Genomic DNA, 13,708 nt, shown 5'->3' on the forward strand with positions numbered 1-13,708 from the left:
CTGATTATAAAATTTCCTGTTAGATTTCTAGGAGAACCTGACCAAAATGACATCTTGTTTCTTGCTATATTCGAATTCCCAACTTATTGAGATCTAAGAACACCAGGAGGGAAAGTTAAATTTAGATGACCTTAGTTGAACTTTGACCTTCAGATTTACATACATATTTGGAGGTATACTTTCCAAATAATAAAAAGTAATTTCACAACTTACTCAAACATAAGATCACCAGGAAGGTAAGAACTATAGATTATAGCACAGAACAAGATATTAATTTGTTAATTTTCTTTGTCATGGATTAACAGTTATAGTAGATGGTAAACAGAAATATGTGATATACAGTCATGTACAGAGTAGGTATGATGCCCTATATTCAGTTTCAGTTAATTCCAGCCGGTGACAGTTCATATACAATAGTATGTTTAGTTACATTTGTACACTCCTGTACAGACCTTCTACACACTCCTGACCACAGTATATACAGTATCTGTACAATTACTGACCACAACAAATAGTCTCTGGATATTTCTGACCAGTTTAATAGGTAAAGTACAGTTTCTGGACATTACTGACCACCGTATCTGAGTATAGATGACAACAGCTAACAGTTTAAGACCACCATCCCCATACCCCCCACCAAATATTTTTTGAAATTTGTGTATGGATCTACCACTGTGCACCCACAAAATGTGGAGATACATGGCAATCTTGACTAATTAAAAAAGAAAATGCTCACCTTGATCACTTAAGATATTATATTAAAATGAAATTTATTTAGCCCCAAAACCATTCCGAGTCTATAAAATGTTTACATTATACTGACTTAAAGGAGCTTATTATAACCTTCCTAGGACACAGACATACCATTTACTGTGGTTGTAGGGATGTACAGGTCTCTACAGGAGCTAGCTATCATACAGGGCATTCCATAGAAACAAATTTATGGAAAAACAGCCATACATAATATCAAGTCTGTCATGGGTCCACTTTCTGAGAAAATTTGAATGCTCACTTCTCAAGTCTCCATTTCAATTGCAAGTTTAACTTCTATGCCCTTTAAAACTTCAAAATGACACAAATAAAATTTCCTTTTCATCCGAACATTATGTTATACCTGTAAATTTGTTAGCACCAAATTATGATCTTTCTGTGGCAAACACAGATTACAAATTAAATAATCCTGTCAGAGAACTCATCTATACAAATACATTTTACCTGAGAAAGATCATCTGTTCATACTTTCCCCAAAGTCTGAGCACTTATAACACATGACAGACAGAAATCATAACAAAAAAGAGATCTGCGCTCAGCAAAATTAGGACAGGTGTAACAAAACAGGTAAAACTTATATAAAACATGCATCACAGGTCACAAAAGGTCACAAGGGAGGTTAGAGGTCATCCTTACTTGTTGGACACCCCGTAAAGACCATGTTCCTTGATATAGTCAATCACTGGATCTTGTATAAGATATTTCACACTCTCCCCTCGCCGAATTGCCCTCCTGTAAACACAAACTTTTCTTGTCACTATTCACTTTCCTATTAGCATGGCATATGGAACATCAAAACATTATTAGATCAAATTAGTATTTGAAATATGCACTGATCATGAAACTAAAAACTGTATAATGTTAAAAGGCAAAGTAATGTTAACACTTAACAGTAAAAAGCAAGGTAACATTTACACTTAACAGTAAAAGGCAAGGTAACGTTTACACCTAACAGAAAAAGGCAAGGTAACGTTTACACTTAACAGTAAAAGGCAAGGTAACGTTAACACCTAACAGTAAAAGGCAAGGTAATGTTTACACCTAACAGTAAAAGGCAAGGTAACGTTTACACCTAACAGTAAAAGGCAAGGTAACGTTAACACCTAACAGTAAAAGGCAAGGTAACGATTACACCTAACAGTAAAAGGCAAGGTAAAGTTTACACTTAACAGTAAAAGGCAAGGTACCGTTTACACTTAACAGTAAAAGGCAAGGTAACGTTAACACCTAACAGTAAAAGGCAAGGTAACGTTAACACCTAACAGTAAAAGGCAAGGTAACGATTACACCTAACAGTAAAAGGCAAGGTAAAGTTTACACTTAACAGTAAAAGGCAAGGTAACGTTAACACCTAACAGTAAAAGGCAAAGTAATGTTTACACCTAACAGTAAAAGGCAAGGAGTACGTTTACACTTAACAGTAAAAGGCAAGGTAACGTTTACACCTAACAGTAAAAGACAAGGTAATGTTTACACTTAACAGTAAAAGGCAAGGTAACGTTTACACCTAACAGTAAAAGGCAAGGTAACGTTTACACTTAACAGTAAAAGGCAAATATACATAAAACTCATTCTCAATGATCTAAGATATGACTTGATAACAGTACAATGACTTACCTGATTCTTGTTGCACTTATATCATTTTCTATCCATTCTGTCACAATGAAAATATTTTCCTGTGGAATATAAAAATTGAGAAAACTTATATTAAATTTGATTATGATTAAGCCATTCATCTCAAAAGTTTTTTCATGATCCAAGCCATTTGGCTATAAAGAAATCTGATTGCATATTCCAACTTCGAGTTAAAATGCAAAGCGGTTTAATAAGCACAAAAGTGCACACCTTTTTTATATGTTGTATAACCCCCAAAAAAATCATGCTTATCCCTTATAACTTAACTTAAAACAAAACAGACAACACTTAACTAGTTCATAGATGATAAATATTTATTCACTTCTGAAAAAGAAAAAAATTATGCACAAAACTCAACATTGCGCAGTAATTTCATTGTCAAGCAACTTCAACCAATCAGAAGGTAAATTTAGATTACAAATACTGCGCCAAACATTGTGATATATGACGTCATCACTTTTTGTGTTGTCAATTTTTTTAAGGTTATACAATATAACATGAAAAAGTGAAGCATTGGAGGAATAGCCAAAATTAAATTATTACTTGATAGCTTGGTTACCTCACAGTGTTACCACACATACAGTAAGGTTTTGAGCTAAAACTAAGACACTAATCTGTCCACAACCCACCTGGTATTTACTGAGGATGTCTGACTCATAGATAAACTTCCTTGGGTTAGAGCCAGCCCTTGTTATGCACACGAGGCCATGGTTGCTGACAATATTTTCAATCTGAGAAAAAAGAAAATTACAAATCTGTGATATCTGAAGTCATACAAAACAAAATACCCACATGATTACTGTCAGAAAAGATGGCAACAGAAATAATTATTTTTACGAATGTGACATGAGATGGAAACCAGATCAATTAAACCTAATGAATAAGAGCTATATAACAGTTTGTACATTGTCATGGAAAAGTGTCCTTATTTCAAGGCTTGGTTAGATTAACAGGTAACAAACTTTGCCAACAAAAAAGTTCTAATAAAAGATTTCACACTTCCACAACTTGATTTCATATACATATGTACAACTTATAACAGATGGGATTTTCAACATTTCTTTTATCTACAGATAAAAAACCTGTTGCATTCAGAACTGTTCAGGTTTTTAACAATGGACCTGAAACTAAAACTTGATTCCTATAATTGATTAAATTTGACAAACTTACATCTTCTTCCTTCCACAGCCCGGGGGTGCCGAAGGACTCGAGGAGGTCACCTCCACACAGAAGTTTGACCACCACATTGTCCTTGTTGGACACTCCGGTGGACAGCCGTGTGTTGTAGGAGTTAGGGATCTCTATACCCCTGTCAATCTCATCTGTCACAGAAATATCTCCTTATTTTCATGTGTCATATGCTTGGCAACTGTATTCATGTGACATATGTGTTACAACTGTATGTTTGTGTCTGTGTTACAACTGTATGTTTGTGTCTGTGTTACAACTGTATGTTTGTGTCTGTGTTACAACTGTATGTTTGTGTCTGTGTTACAACTGTATGTTTGTGTCTGTGTTACAACTGTATGTTTGTGTCTGTGTTACAACTGTATGTTTGTGTCTGTGTTACAACTGTATGTTTGTGTCTGTGTTACAACTGTATGTTTGTGTCTGTGTTACAACTGTATGTTTGTGTCTGTGTTACAACTGTATGTTTGTGTCTGTGTTACAACTGTATGTTTGTGTCTGTGTTACAACTGTATGTTTGTGTCTGTGTTACAACTGTATGTTTGTGTCTGTGTTACAACTGTATGTTTGTGTCTGTGTTACAACTGTATGTTTGTGTCTGTGTTACAACTGTATGTTTGTGTCTGTGTTACAACTGTATGTTTGTGTCTGTGTTACAACTGTATGTTTGTGTCTGTGTTACAACTGTATGTTTGTGTCTGTGTTACAACTGTATGTTTGTGTCTGTGTTACAACTGTATGTTTGTGTCTGTGTTACAACTGTATGTTTGTGTCTGTGTTACAACTGTATGTTTGTGTCTGGGTTACAACTGTATGTTTGTGTCTGGGTTACAACTGTATGTTTGTGTCTGGGTTACAACTGTATGTTTGTGTCTGTGTTACAACTGTAATTTCCAGAGATTAAATCAAACATTTATTCTCTCATACAGATTTTGAATGATTACATGTAGGATCAAGTTGTGTCTGAATGATCTTTTCCCAATAGCTTAGTATTCATCAAGTCATTTACCAGACAGAAACATCAAAAGAAGTATATTGCTTGCACAGGGCATTGCTATTTATTCATTGCAAGTTTGAATAGTCATTTTTTTTAAAAATCAAACAAATGAAATAAGAAAAAATAGATTATACGACACTAATATATTCCTTACTTTACAAGCTATATAAACTAAACATTTGGTGTTTGTTTTGTGAGGTTTGTTTTTGCACATATATATATTTTAACACATATCTAGACTTAAGCTTCCATTATCAATTCTGCAATGAGATAACCAGCTTGTTATTTCCTGATAATTCCTACAATAGCAACATTGTAGACTCAGTATGTAAAACATGACTTGTTTTCCATTTCAGAATCGATAACTTGGAATGTAATTGCTATTTATAGAGAAGTTATGAAGCCTCTTTACCTTCATTGATACTCTCATTGTGTAGATCTTTCCGCCTCTTTTTGGTTGGAGCTGGTTTTGTATTAACCCTACAGGACTTCTCCAGTACGGAGCGGTGGTGTGACAACACTTTGGCAGTCTCTGTCCAGGTAGCCTGCTCACATTCCCAGGTGTCCAATCTTTAACACAAGAAACAGTTATAAAACTATCATAAACATACTGTACATCCCCTGACAACTAGCTACCTCACACAAATATCGATCAACTGACAACTGACAACGGCAGATATCTTTTGACACAGGTAACCCTGACAACCACAGATATCTTTCTACACAACTAACCATGACAACTGACATCCACAGATATCTTTCTACACAAGTATCCCTGACAACTGACATCCACAGATATCTTTCTACACAAGTAACTTTGACTACTGACATCCACAGATATCTTTCTACACAAGTAACTTTGACAACTGACATCCACAGATATCTTTCTACACAAGTATCCCTGACAGCTGACATCCACGGTTATCTTTCTACACAAGTAACCCTGACAACTGACATCCACAGATATTTTTCTACACAAGTAACCCTGACAACTGACATCCACAGATAACTTTCTACACAAGTAAGCCTGACAACTGACATCCACAGATATCTTTCTACACAAGTAACTTTGACAACTGACATCCACAGATATCTTTCTACACAAGTAACCCTGACAACTGACATCCACAGATAACTTTCTACACAAGTAAGCCTGACAACTGACATCCACAGACATCTTTCTACACAAGTATCCCTGACAACTGACATCCACAGATGTCTTTCTAAACAAGTAACTCAAACAACTGACTTACTGAGATATCTGTTTATATTTTCATACAATTTACCTCATCATTTTGTAGAACATATGTTTTCCACTATTTACATAAGTTATATAATGACATTTGGTACAACACAACCACATTATATAACTTGAAAGGTACTGATTATATTGATCCTTTTACAAGACGTAACATTGTTTATACAGTCAGAACAAACATAGAGAGTGAATGGGATCAACTGATTTTTCTTTCAACTGAGAATAAATCTAACTTCAAAATCAGTACTGCTTTGCCTCACAGTCCTTAAGTAAAGTATCCTGAATGCTGATAACATCCTCTATGTTATATGGCAGTGTGAACGAGAGGAAATGTCAATTACATATACATGTAGATATGTTTCCTTAGTGAATGCAATGCTTGCATTGGTGGAGAATGGAGTATATGTACTGATGATGATGACGGAGATATCCTCCGCCCCTTCCTACTTCCTGTGTGAGGAACTGACATATGTCACATGTGTGTTGTTTTTATCAGTAAACATGGATGAGTACATGTATACACTGTAAACTATATACACTGTACACAACAATGTATTAACATACATTTGAATGTCATTTTGACTAATCTTAATCAACAGGTACAATCTCTTATTATGCTGGAGTATTCAGAGCCTCGATTCCAGCATTTTTCACATCACATCCCCACATATCCGCATCCAGCATTTGATGCATGGGTTGAGATGTACTACTTAACCCTTTCACCACTGTAGACCATAATGGACTCACCCAGATCAATGCATGGTAGAGCCTACTAAAGTTACATAGGGGTGAAAGGGTTAAGATGCATCTAGGGTCCAAGGTTGGTTGGTGTAGCACTTATGCTTTCAGAGAATATTATTAGTATTTTAGTTAAAATACATTTAACATTTTTAGTTGAATAATATAAAAAGTGAAATTTGAGGACATGCTATTTCTGAGGAACAAGAAATTGATTTTCTGTTAATGGTGATAATTTTTTCAAGAAAATTCAGTTAATTCCTTACTTTAAAATCTGATCTCTGCGTCACTAGAATCTACCTGTAGAGAATTAACGTTGACACCTACTATTTAGATTGTGATCACTGATAATCTGGAATGACAGTGATCAAGGTTTTATTGATTATATTAGGACCTGGAGGCTGCCTGACTATCACTACCTGATATATATTGACCATGCAGGGTATTGGCTTCTTGACAAATTATCGCCACTTTCACTTGCATGTTAAATGGTCAACAACATGAAAATCTCAATTATATATCATAGCAGATATATATACATCCAAGTTCCAAACAAACAATTTCAGATCTTTTTCTTTGCAACATTTTTTTGTAAGGTTGATACATGTTCAAATGCTTTCGCTAGATAAAGGACAGATCCATCACATTACTGTTAAGTCAATCAAAGCAGGCAATATAACGACCCATTTATTATCTCCTGGGTCCGGAGGCTGAATGTTTCTAAGCCTGGTCAGTCCCTCTGTAACCACAGCATCAACCCTGTACCGTCAGTCTGCCGCAATTAAGATTCCCCATATCACCAATACGTATGTTAATCTTCCAACTTGAAAATTATGTTTTAGACAATCAGTGAATAATCTTATGCAATTACAGATTTTTCAAGCTTGTGTATTTTTCTATAAGCTCTACACCAAGCTGGCTAATCTCTTCGACTAAATCCCCTATTTGATCAATGTGTTCCGCTGAGATAATTAATTATGGCCATACAATGTCTGTATCAATTAGTTTTAGATCGGACCATTAAATCTATTCTGTAATGGCCACGTGAGAATCGGACGAAGCTGCATACCTAGTCAGTACATGTACACCACTATCCCTATGTGACCATGTCCGGCCATTATGTCTATTTTGTTGTATGTCCTGCGACTGCTGTTTTTGATCTTAACTGTTCTCTTTCATGACAGGAAGCAGTGGACACGGTGTCCAAGCTGACAGATAAAATCAAATGGTATCGCCATAGAAACAACACATTACCGGAGAGATAATGGTCACCACTGAGATGGAAACCTGTGGACATTGACTATGTGACTGGTGTCCGTCAGGTATTCAATATCTACAGACTTCTATCTCAGCGGCAATCCCTTACCTGTCAGATGTACAATGTCCACTCCATCATCATATATTTTGAAATGATACAGCCATGTCCAAGCCTTTTTTATAACTTTTTATAGGTCACAGGTGAGCCATTACTGCTATCTACCAAACAAGTCCTTCATTCTTAGCCGGGAATCAAACTCCACCTGGTTAAGCTTTCGTACACTAGATACAATTGTTCTCTCCATTCTGCTACAGAGACAAGTATTCCATCTGATTGTACGGCCGAGATGAACAAAGATAAGCAGAAATAGGACAGAGATTTATATCCTGTAAGACTGATATGATAATAGAGGACTGTGTATTGATAAAGGAGTGACTTGTCATAGAACCTTAATTACTCCGCCTGATTAACATATGACTCCTATTTAAGAAGATACCATATTTCTGATTAGAAATTTCACTTCATGGCATAGAGCAAAACCTTCAGAAAAAAGAACAAAAACATCAAAGAATCTGCACAGCCATCACATAGATGAGTAAGACCTTCACAGAAAGGAACAAGACCTTCACAGAAAGGAACAAGACCTTCACAGAAAGGAACAAGACCTTCACAGAAAGGAACAAGACCTTCACAGAAAGGAACAAGACCTTCACAGAAAGGAACAAGACCTTCACAGAAAGGAACAAGACCTTCACAGAAAGGAACAAGACCTTCACAGAAAGGAACAAGACCTTCACAGAAAGGAACAAGACCTTCACAGAAAGGAACAAGACCTTCACAGAAAGGAACAAGACCTTCACAGAAAGGAACAAGACCTTAACAGAAAGGAACAAGACCTTAACAGAAAGGAACAAGACCTTAACAGAAAGGAACAAGACCTTCACAGAAAGGAACAAGACCTTCACAGAAAGGAACAAGACCTTCACAGAAAGGGACAAGACCTTCACAGAAAGGAACAAGACCTTCACAGAAAGGAACAAGACCTTCACAGAAAGGAACAAGACCTTCACAGAAAGGAACAAGACCTTCACAGAAAGGAACAAGACCTTCACAGAAAGGAACAAGACCTTCACAGAAAGGAACAAGACCTTCACAGAAAGGAACAAGACCTTCACAGAAAGGAACAAGACCTTCACAGAAAGGAACAAGACCTTCACAGAAAGGAACAAGACCTTCACAGAAAGGAACAAGACCTTAACAGAAAGGAACAAGACCTTCACAGAAAGAAACAAGACCTTCACAAAAAGGAACAAGACCTTCACAGAAAGGGACAAGACCTTCACAGAGAAAAGGACAAGACCTACACAGAAAGGAACAAGACCTTCACAGAAAGGAACAAGACCTTCACAGAAAAGAACAAGACCTTCACAGAAAGGAACAAGACTTTTATAGAAAGGAACAAGACCTTCACAGAAAGGAACAAGATCTTTACAGAAAAGAACAAGACCTTCACAGCAAGGAACAGGACCTTCACAGAAAGGAACAAGATCTTCGCAGAAAAGAACAAGACCTTCACAGAAAGGAACAAGACCTTCACAGAGAGAAACACCTTCACAGAAAGAAACAAGACCTTCACAAGACAAAAACAAGACCTTCACAGAAAGGAACAAGACAGAAACAAGACCTTAACAGAATAAACAAGACCTTCACAGAAAGGGACAAGACCTTCACAGAAAGGAACAAGACCTTCACAGAAAGGGACAAGACAGAAACAAGACCTTCACAGAATAAACAAGACCTTCACAGAAAGGGACAAGACCTTCACAGAAAGGAACAAGACCTTCACAGAAAGGAACAAGTACTTCACAGAAAGGAACAAGACATTCACAGAAAGGAACAAGACCTTAACAGAAAGGAACAAGACCTTCACAGAAAGAAACAAGACCTTCACAGAAAGGAACAAGACCTTCACAGAAAGGGACAAGACCTTCACAGAGAAAAGGAACAAGACCTTCACAGAAAGGAACAAGACCTTCCTTCACAGAAAGAAACAAGACCTTAACAGAAAGGAACAAGACCTTCACAGAAAGAAACAAGACCTTCACAGAAAGGAACAAGACCTTCACAGAAAGGGACAAGACCTTCACAGAAAGGGACTAGACCTTCACAGAAAGAAACAAGACCTTCACAGAGAGGAACAAGACCTTCACAGAATAAACAAGACCTTCACAGAATAAACAAGACCTTCACAGAAAGGAACAACACCTTCACAGAAAGGGACAAGACCTTCACAGAATAAACAAGACCTTCACAGAAAGGAACAACACCTTCACAGAAAGGGACAAGACCTTCACAGAATAAACAAGACCTTCACAGAAAGGAACAACACCTTCACAGAAAGGGACAAGACCTTCACAGAATAAACAAGACCTTCACAGAAAGGAACAACACCTTCACAGAAAGGGACAAGACCTTCACAGAATAAACAAGACCTTCACAGAAAGGAACAACACCTTCACAGAAAGGAACAAGACCTTCACAGAAAGGGACAAGACCTTCACAGAAAGGAACAAGACCTTCACAGAAAGAAACAAGACCTTCACAGAAAGGGACAAGACCTTCACAGAAAGGAACAAGACCTTCACAGAAAGGAACAAGACCTTCGCAGAAAGGGACAAGACCTTCACAGAAAGGAACAAGACCTTAACAGAAAGGAACAAGACCTTCACAGAAATGAACAAGACCTTCACAGAAATGAACAAGACCTTCACAGAAAGGAACAAGACCTTCACAGAAGGGAACAAGACTTTTATAGAAAGGAACAAGACCTTCACAGAAAGGAACAAGATCTTTACAGAAAGGAACAAGACCTTCACAGAAAGGAACAGGACCTTCACAGAAAGGAACAAGATCTTCGCAGAAAAGGACAAGACCTTCACAGAAAGGAACAAGACCTTCACAGAGAGAAACACCTTCACAGAAAGGAACAAGACCTTCACAAGACAAAAACAAGACCTTCACAGAAAGGAACAAGACAGAAATAAGACCTTAACAGAATAAACAAGACCTTCACAGAAAGGGACAAGGCCTTCACAGAAAGGAACAAGACCTTCACAGAAAGGAACAAGACAGAAACAAGACCTTCACAGAATAAACAAGACCTTCACAGAAAGGGACAAGACCTTCACAGAAAAGAACAAGACCTTCACAGAATAAACAAGACCTTCACAGAAAGGAACAACACCTTCACAGAAAGAAACAAGACCTTCACAGAAAGGGACAAGACCTTCACAGAAAGGAACAGGACCTTCACAGAAAGGAACAAGATCTTCGCAGAAAAGGACAAGACCTTCACAGAGAGAAACACCTTCACAGAAAGGAACAAGACCTTCACAAGACAAAAACATGACCTTCACAGAAAGGAACAAGACAGAAACAAGACCTTAACAGAAAGGAACAAGACCTTCACAGAAAGGGACAAGACCTTCACAGAAAGGAACAAGATCTTTACAGAAAGGAACAAGACCTTCACAGAAAGGAACAAGACCTTCACAGAAAGGAACAAGACAGAAACAAGACCTTAACAGAAAGGAACAAGACCTTCACAGAAAGGAACAAGATCTTTACAGAAAGGAACAAGACCTTCACAAAAGGAACGAGACCTTCACAGAAAGGAACAAGACCTTCACAGAATAAACAAGACCTTCACAGAAAGGAACAACACCTTCACAGAAAGGGACAAGACCTTCACAGAAAGGAACAAGATCTTTACAGAAAGGAACAAGACCTTCACAAAAGGAACGAGACCTTCACAGAAAGGAACAAGACCTTCACAGAAAGGAACAAGACCTTCATAGAAAGAAACAAGACCTTCACAGAAAGAAACAAGACCTTTGTACAAAAAAGAAAATACTTTCATAGAAAAAAAAAAAAAATCAAAGCAAAAATTAAACAAAGAACTTTTTCATAAAAGGAGCAAGACTATCCAGAAAATGACTGATACTCAGCTGTCCTTACTATATTAAGTATATATGACATAAATGATAAAACAGTACTTAGCTTACCTGATCCATTCACTGGTCTTGAGAGCGTTTTTCAACATAGCACATCTGTGTTTGGCAGGAACCAAGTCCTGAAACAGAAAAAGTACACACTTATATTGCTGTGTGATGAGATACATTGAAGAAGACCTTCACCAAATACTGGGAGGAGGCAGAACAGTCAACAATCTGTTTTCACAAGTGAGCTTAGTAAAGCTGGAAATGATATTTGATAATCATTTATTAGTAATGCTGTGTGGCAAAGTTACGTCATTTTACCAGTATTCAGCCAAGGAAAGTATTAGTATGATTTTAGATTTAGAGTGTATATCCCAAATGTGACTCACTATATGTAGAAAGACATTATTTTCAATTGTGACCCTTCAGCTAGCTGTAAAAGGTGTTAGTTCTTACAAGCATCGACTAAAAAACTTTCACCAAGTAGAACTAATTGATATTGAACTGCAGAAATAAAGCAGAAACTTGAGACGAATTTATTTACCAATATAGTTTCCTTTTATAATCACTGGTATCACATATATAAATCACTCCTATACCTATTAAACAATGTAACTACCCTATTACCGTTTTGGTTTGTACATGTATATGAAAAGGTCCTTGTGCTGCACCTTACCACTATATAACATTAAAGTTCTCACAGCCCTCAAACCTTGCATTTTTGGGATCAAACATTACGCTGTTTTTCTCAAACTTTAATAAACTCCTGCAATACTCTTTTGATTCTCTGCAGATTTCTGCTGCATTTAATATTTTTGCATTTTGAATTTTCATCTCCCTTTTGATTTCCATGTTATTCCATAGAGCGAATAAATGATTTAGTGCTGTGGGCTTTAATTTACTCTTGTTACAAAGCTGATATCAGCTTCATCAACATGCTTCAGAAAGAACCTTTCTATTAGATTATAAATCTGTTGAGCCACTTCACAAAAGACTGTAATCATAACTTGACATGCCAACATTATATTTCTCTGATTACGCAATGTGGCGCTGCTTAAAATTGTTTTGACTGGATTATTGATTTTTTTACCATTTGAAGATGTCCTTTTCTCAAAAATGAAAAGCTTTTAAGCTGCATGTAATAAGAACTGCCCAATGGCCCAATGGGGCATATACCTTTAGTGCAGCAATGAAGAAATATGAGAGCAGAAACTTTGTATACTGCCAAACACAGGGAGGATGGATATATAAGGTCATCTGACACCAGCCTTTGTGACCCATCATGAATTCATTGAGTAACCATCAAGGCAACCTTCCAAACCAATTATTCCCCAATGTAATTTATTATGCAGCAATGACATGTGACCCAATTCCAGAAAACACATATAGTATACTGTACATGTAAGTGTACTTATATTTGTAAAAGGAGAGGAAAAATACACGGCCATATCGGGGTTCGAACCTGGGACCCTCCGAATTCTAAACGGATGCTCTACCAGTTGAGCTATCTGGTCGCCGACGATCGACCTAGTCCAGTTCCGCTACATTCCTCCCTCCTTTAACAAAGTCTTCTACCCCAAAGACACACGAGACCCTATACCACTTTCTGTGGGTATATTTTGTTGGGCACCAAATGTAACAGGAGAGGAAAAATCCATGGCCAGACCGGGGTTCGAACCCGGGATCCTCCAAACTCTAGACGGATGCTCTACCAGTTGAGCTATCTGGTTGCCGACGATCGACCCAGTCCAGTTCTGTTACATTCCTCCATCCTTTAACAAAGTCTTCAACCCCGAAGACACACGAGACCCTATACCACCTTATGATGGTATATTTTGTTGGGCGCCAAATGTAACAGGAGAGGA

At 37.2% G+C, this 13,708-nt stretch overlaps 1 protein-coding gene across 2 annotated transcripts in view; it reads right to left on the reverse strand.

Moving 5' to 3' along the window:
* LOC110464509 (nicotinamide/nicotinic acid mononucleotide adenylyltransferase 1-like) overlaps nt 1-13,708 on the reverse strand; it is a 52,720-nt gene that overhangs the window by 23,424 nt on the left and 15,588 nt on the right. For both annotated transcript variants that reach the window (XM_021519768.1, XM_021519763.1), the window contains exons 3-8: nt 11,910-11,977; nt 5,004-5,161; nt 3,577-3,728; nt 3,036-3,137; nt 2,389-2,447; nt 1,408-1,503 (exon numbers count right to left, since the gene is read on the reverse strand). In XM_021519768.1, coding sequence (XP_021375443.1) covers nt 1,408-1,503; nt 2,389-2,447; nt 3,036-3,137; nt 3,577-3,728; nt 5,004-5,161; nt 11,910-11,977 — 635 coding nt within the window. The remainder of the gene's footprint in view (nt 1-1,407; nt 1,504-2,388; nt 2,448-3,035; nt 3,138-3,576; nt 3,729-5,003; nt 5,162-11,909; nt 11,978-13,708) is intronic.

This window comes from Mizuhopecten yessoensis, unplaced genomic scaffold (assembly GCF_002113885.1).
Source record: "Mizuhopecten yessoensis strain PY_sf001 unplaced genomic scaffold, ASM211388v2 scaffold1539, whole genome shotgun sequence".
Lineage (NCBI taxonomy): Eukaryota > Metazoa > Mollusca > Bivalvia > Pectinida > Pectinidae > Mizuhopecten > Mizuhopecten yessoensis.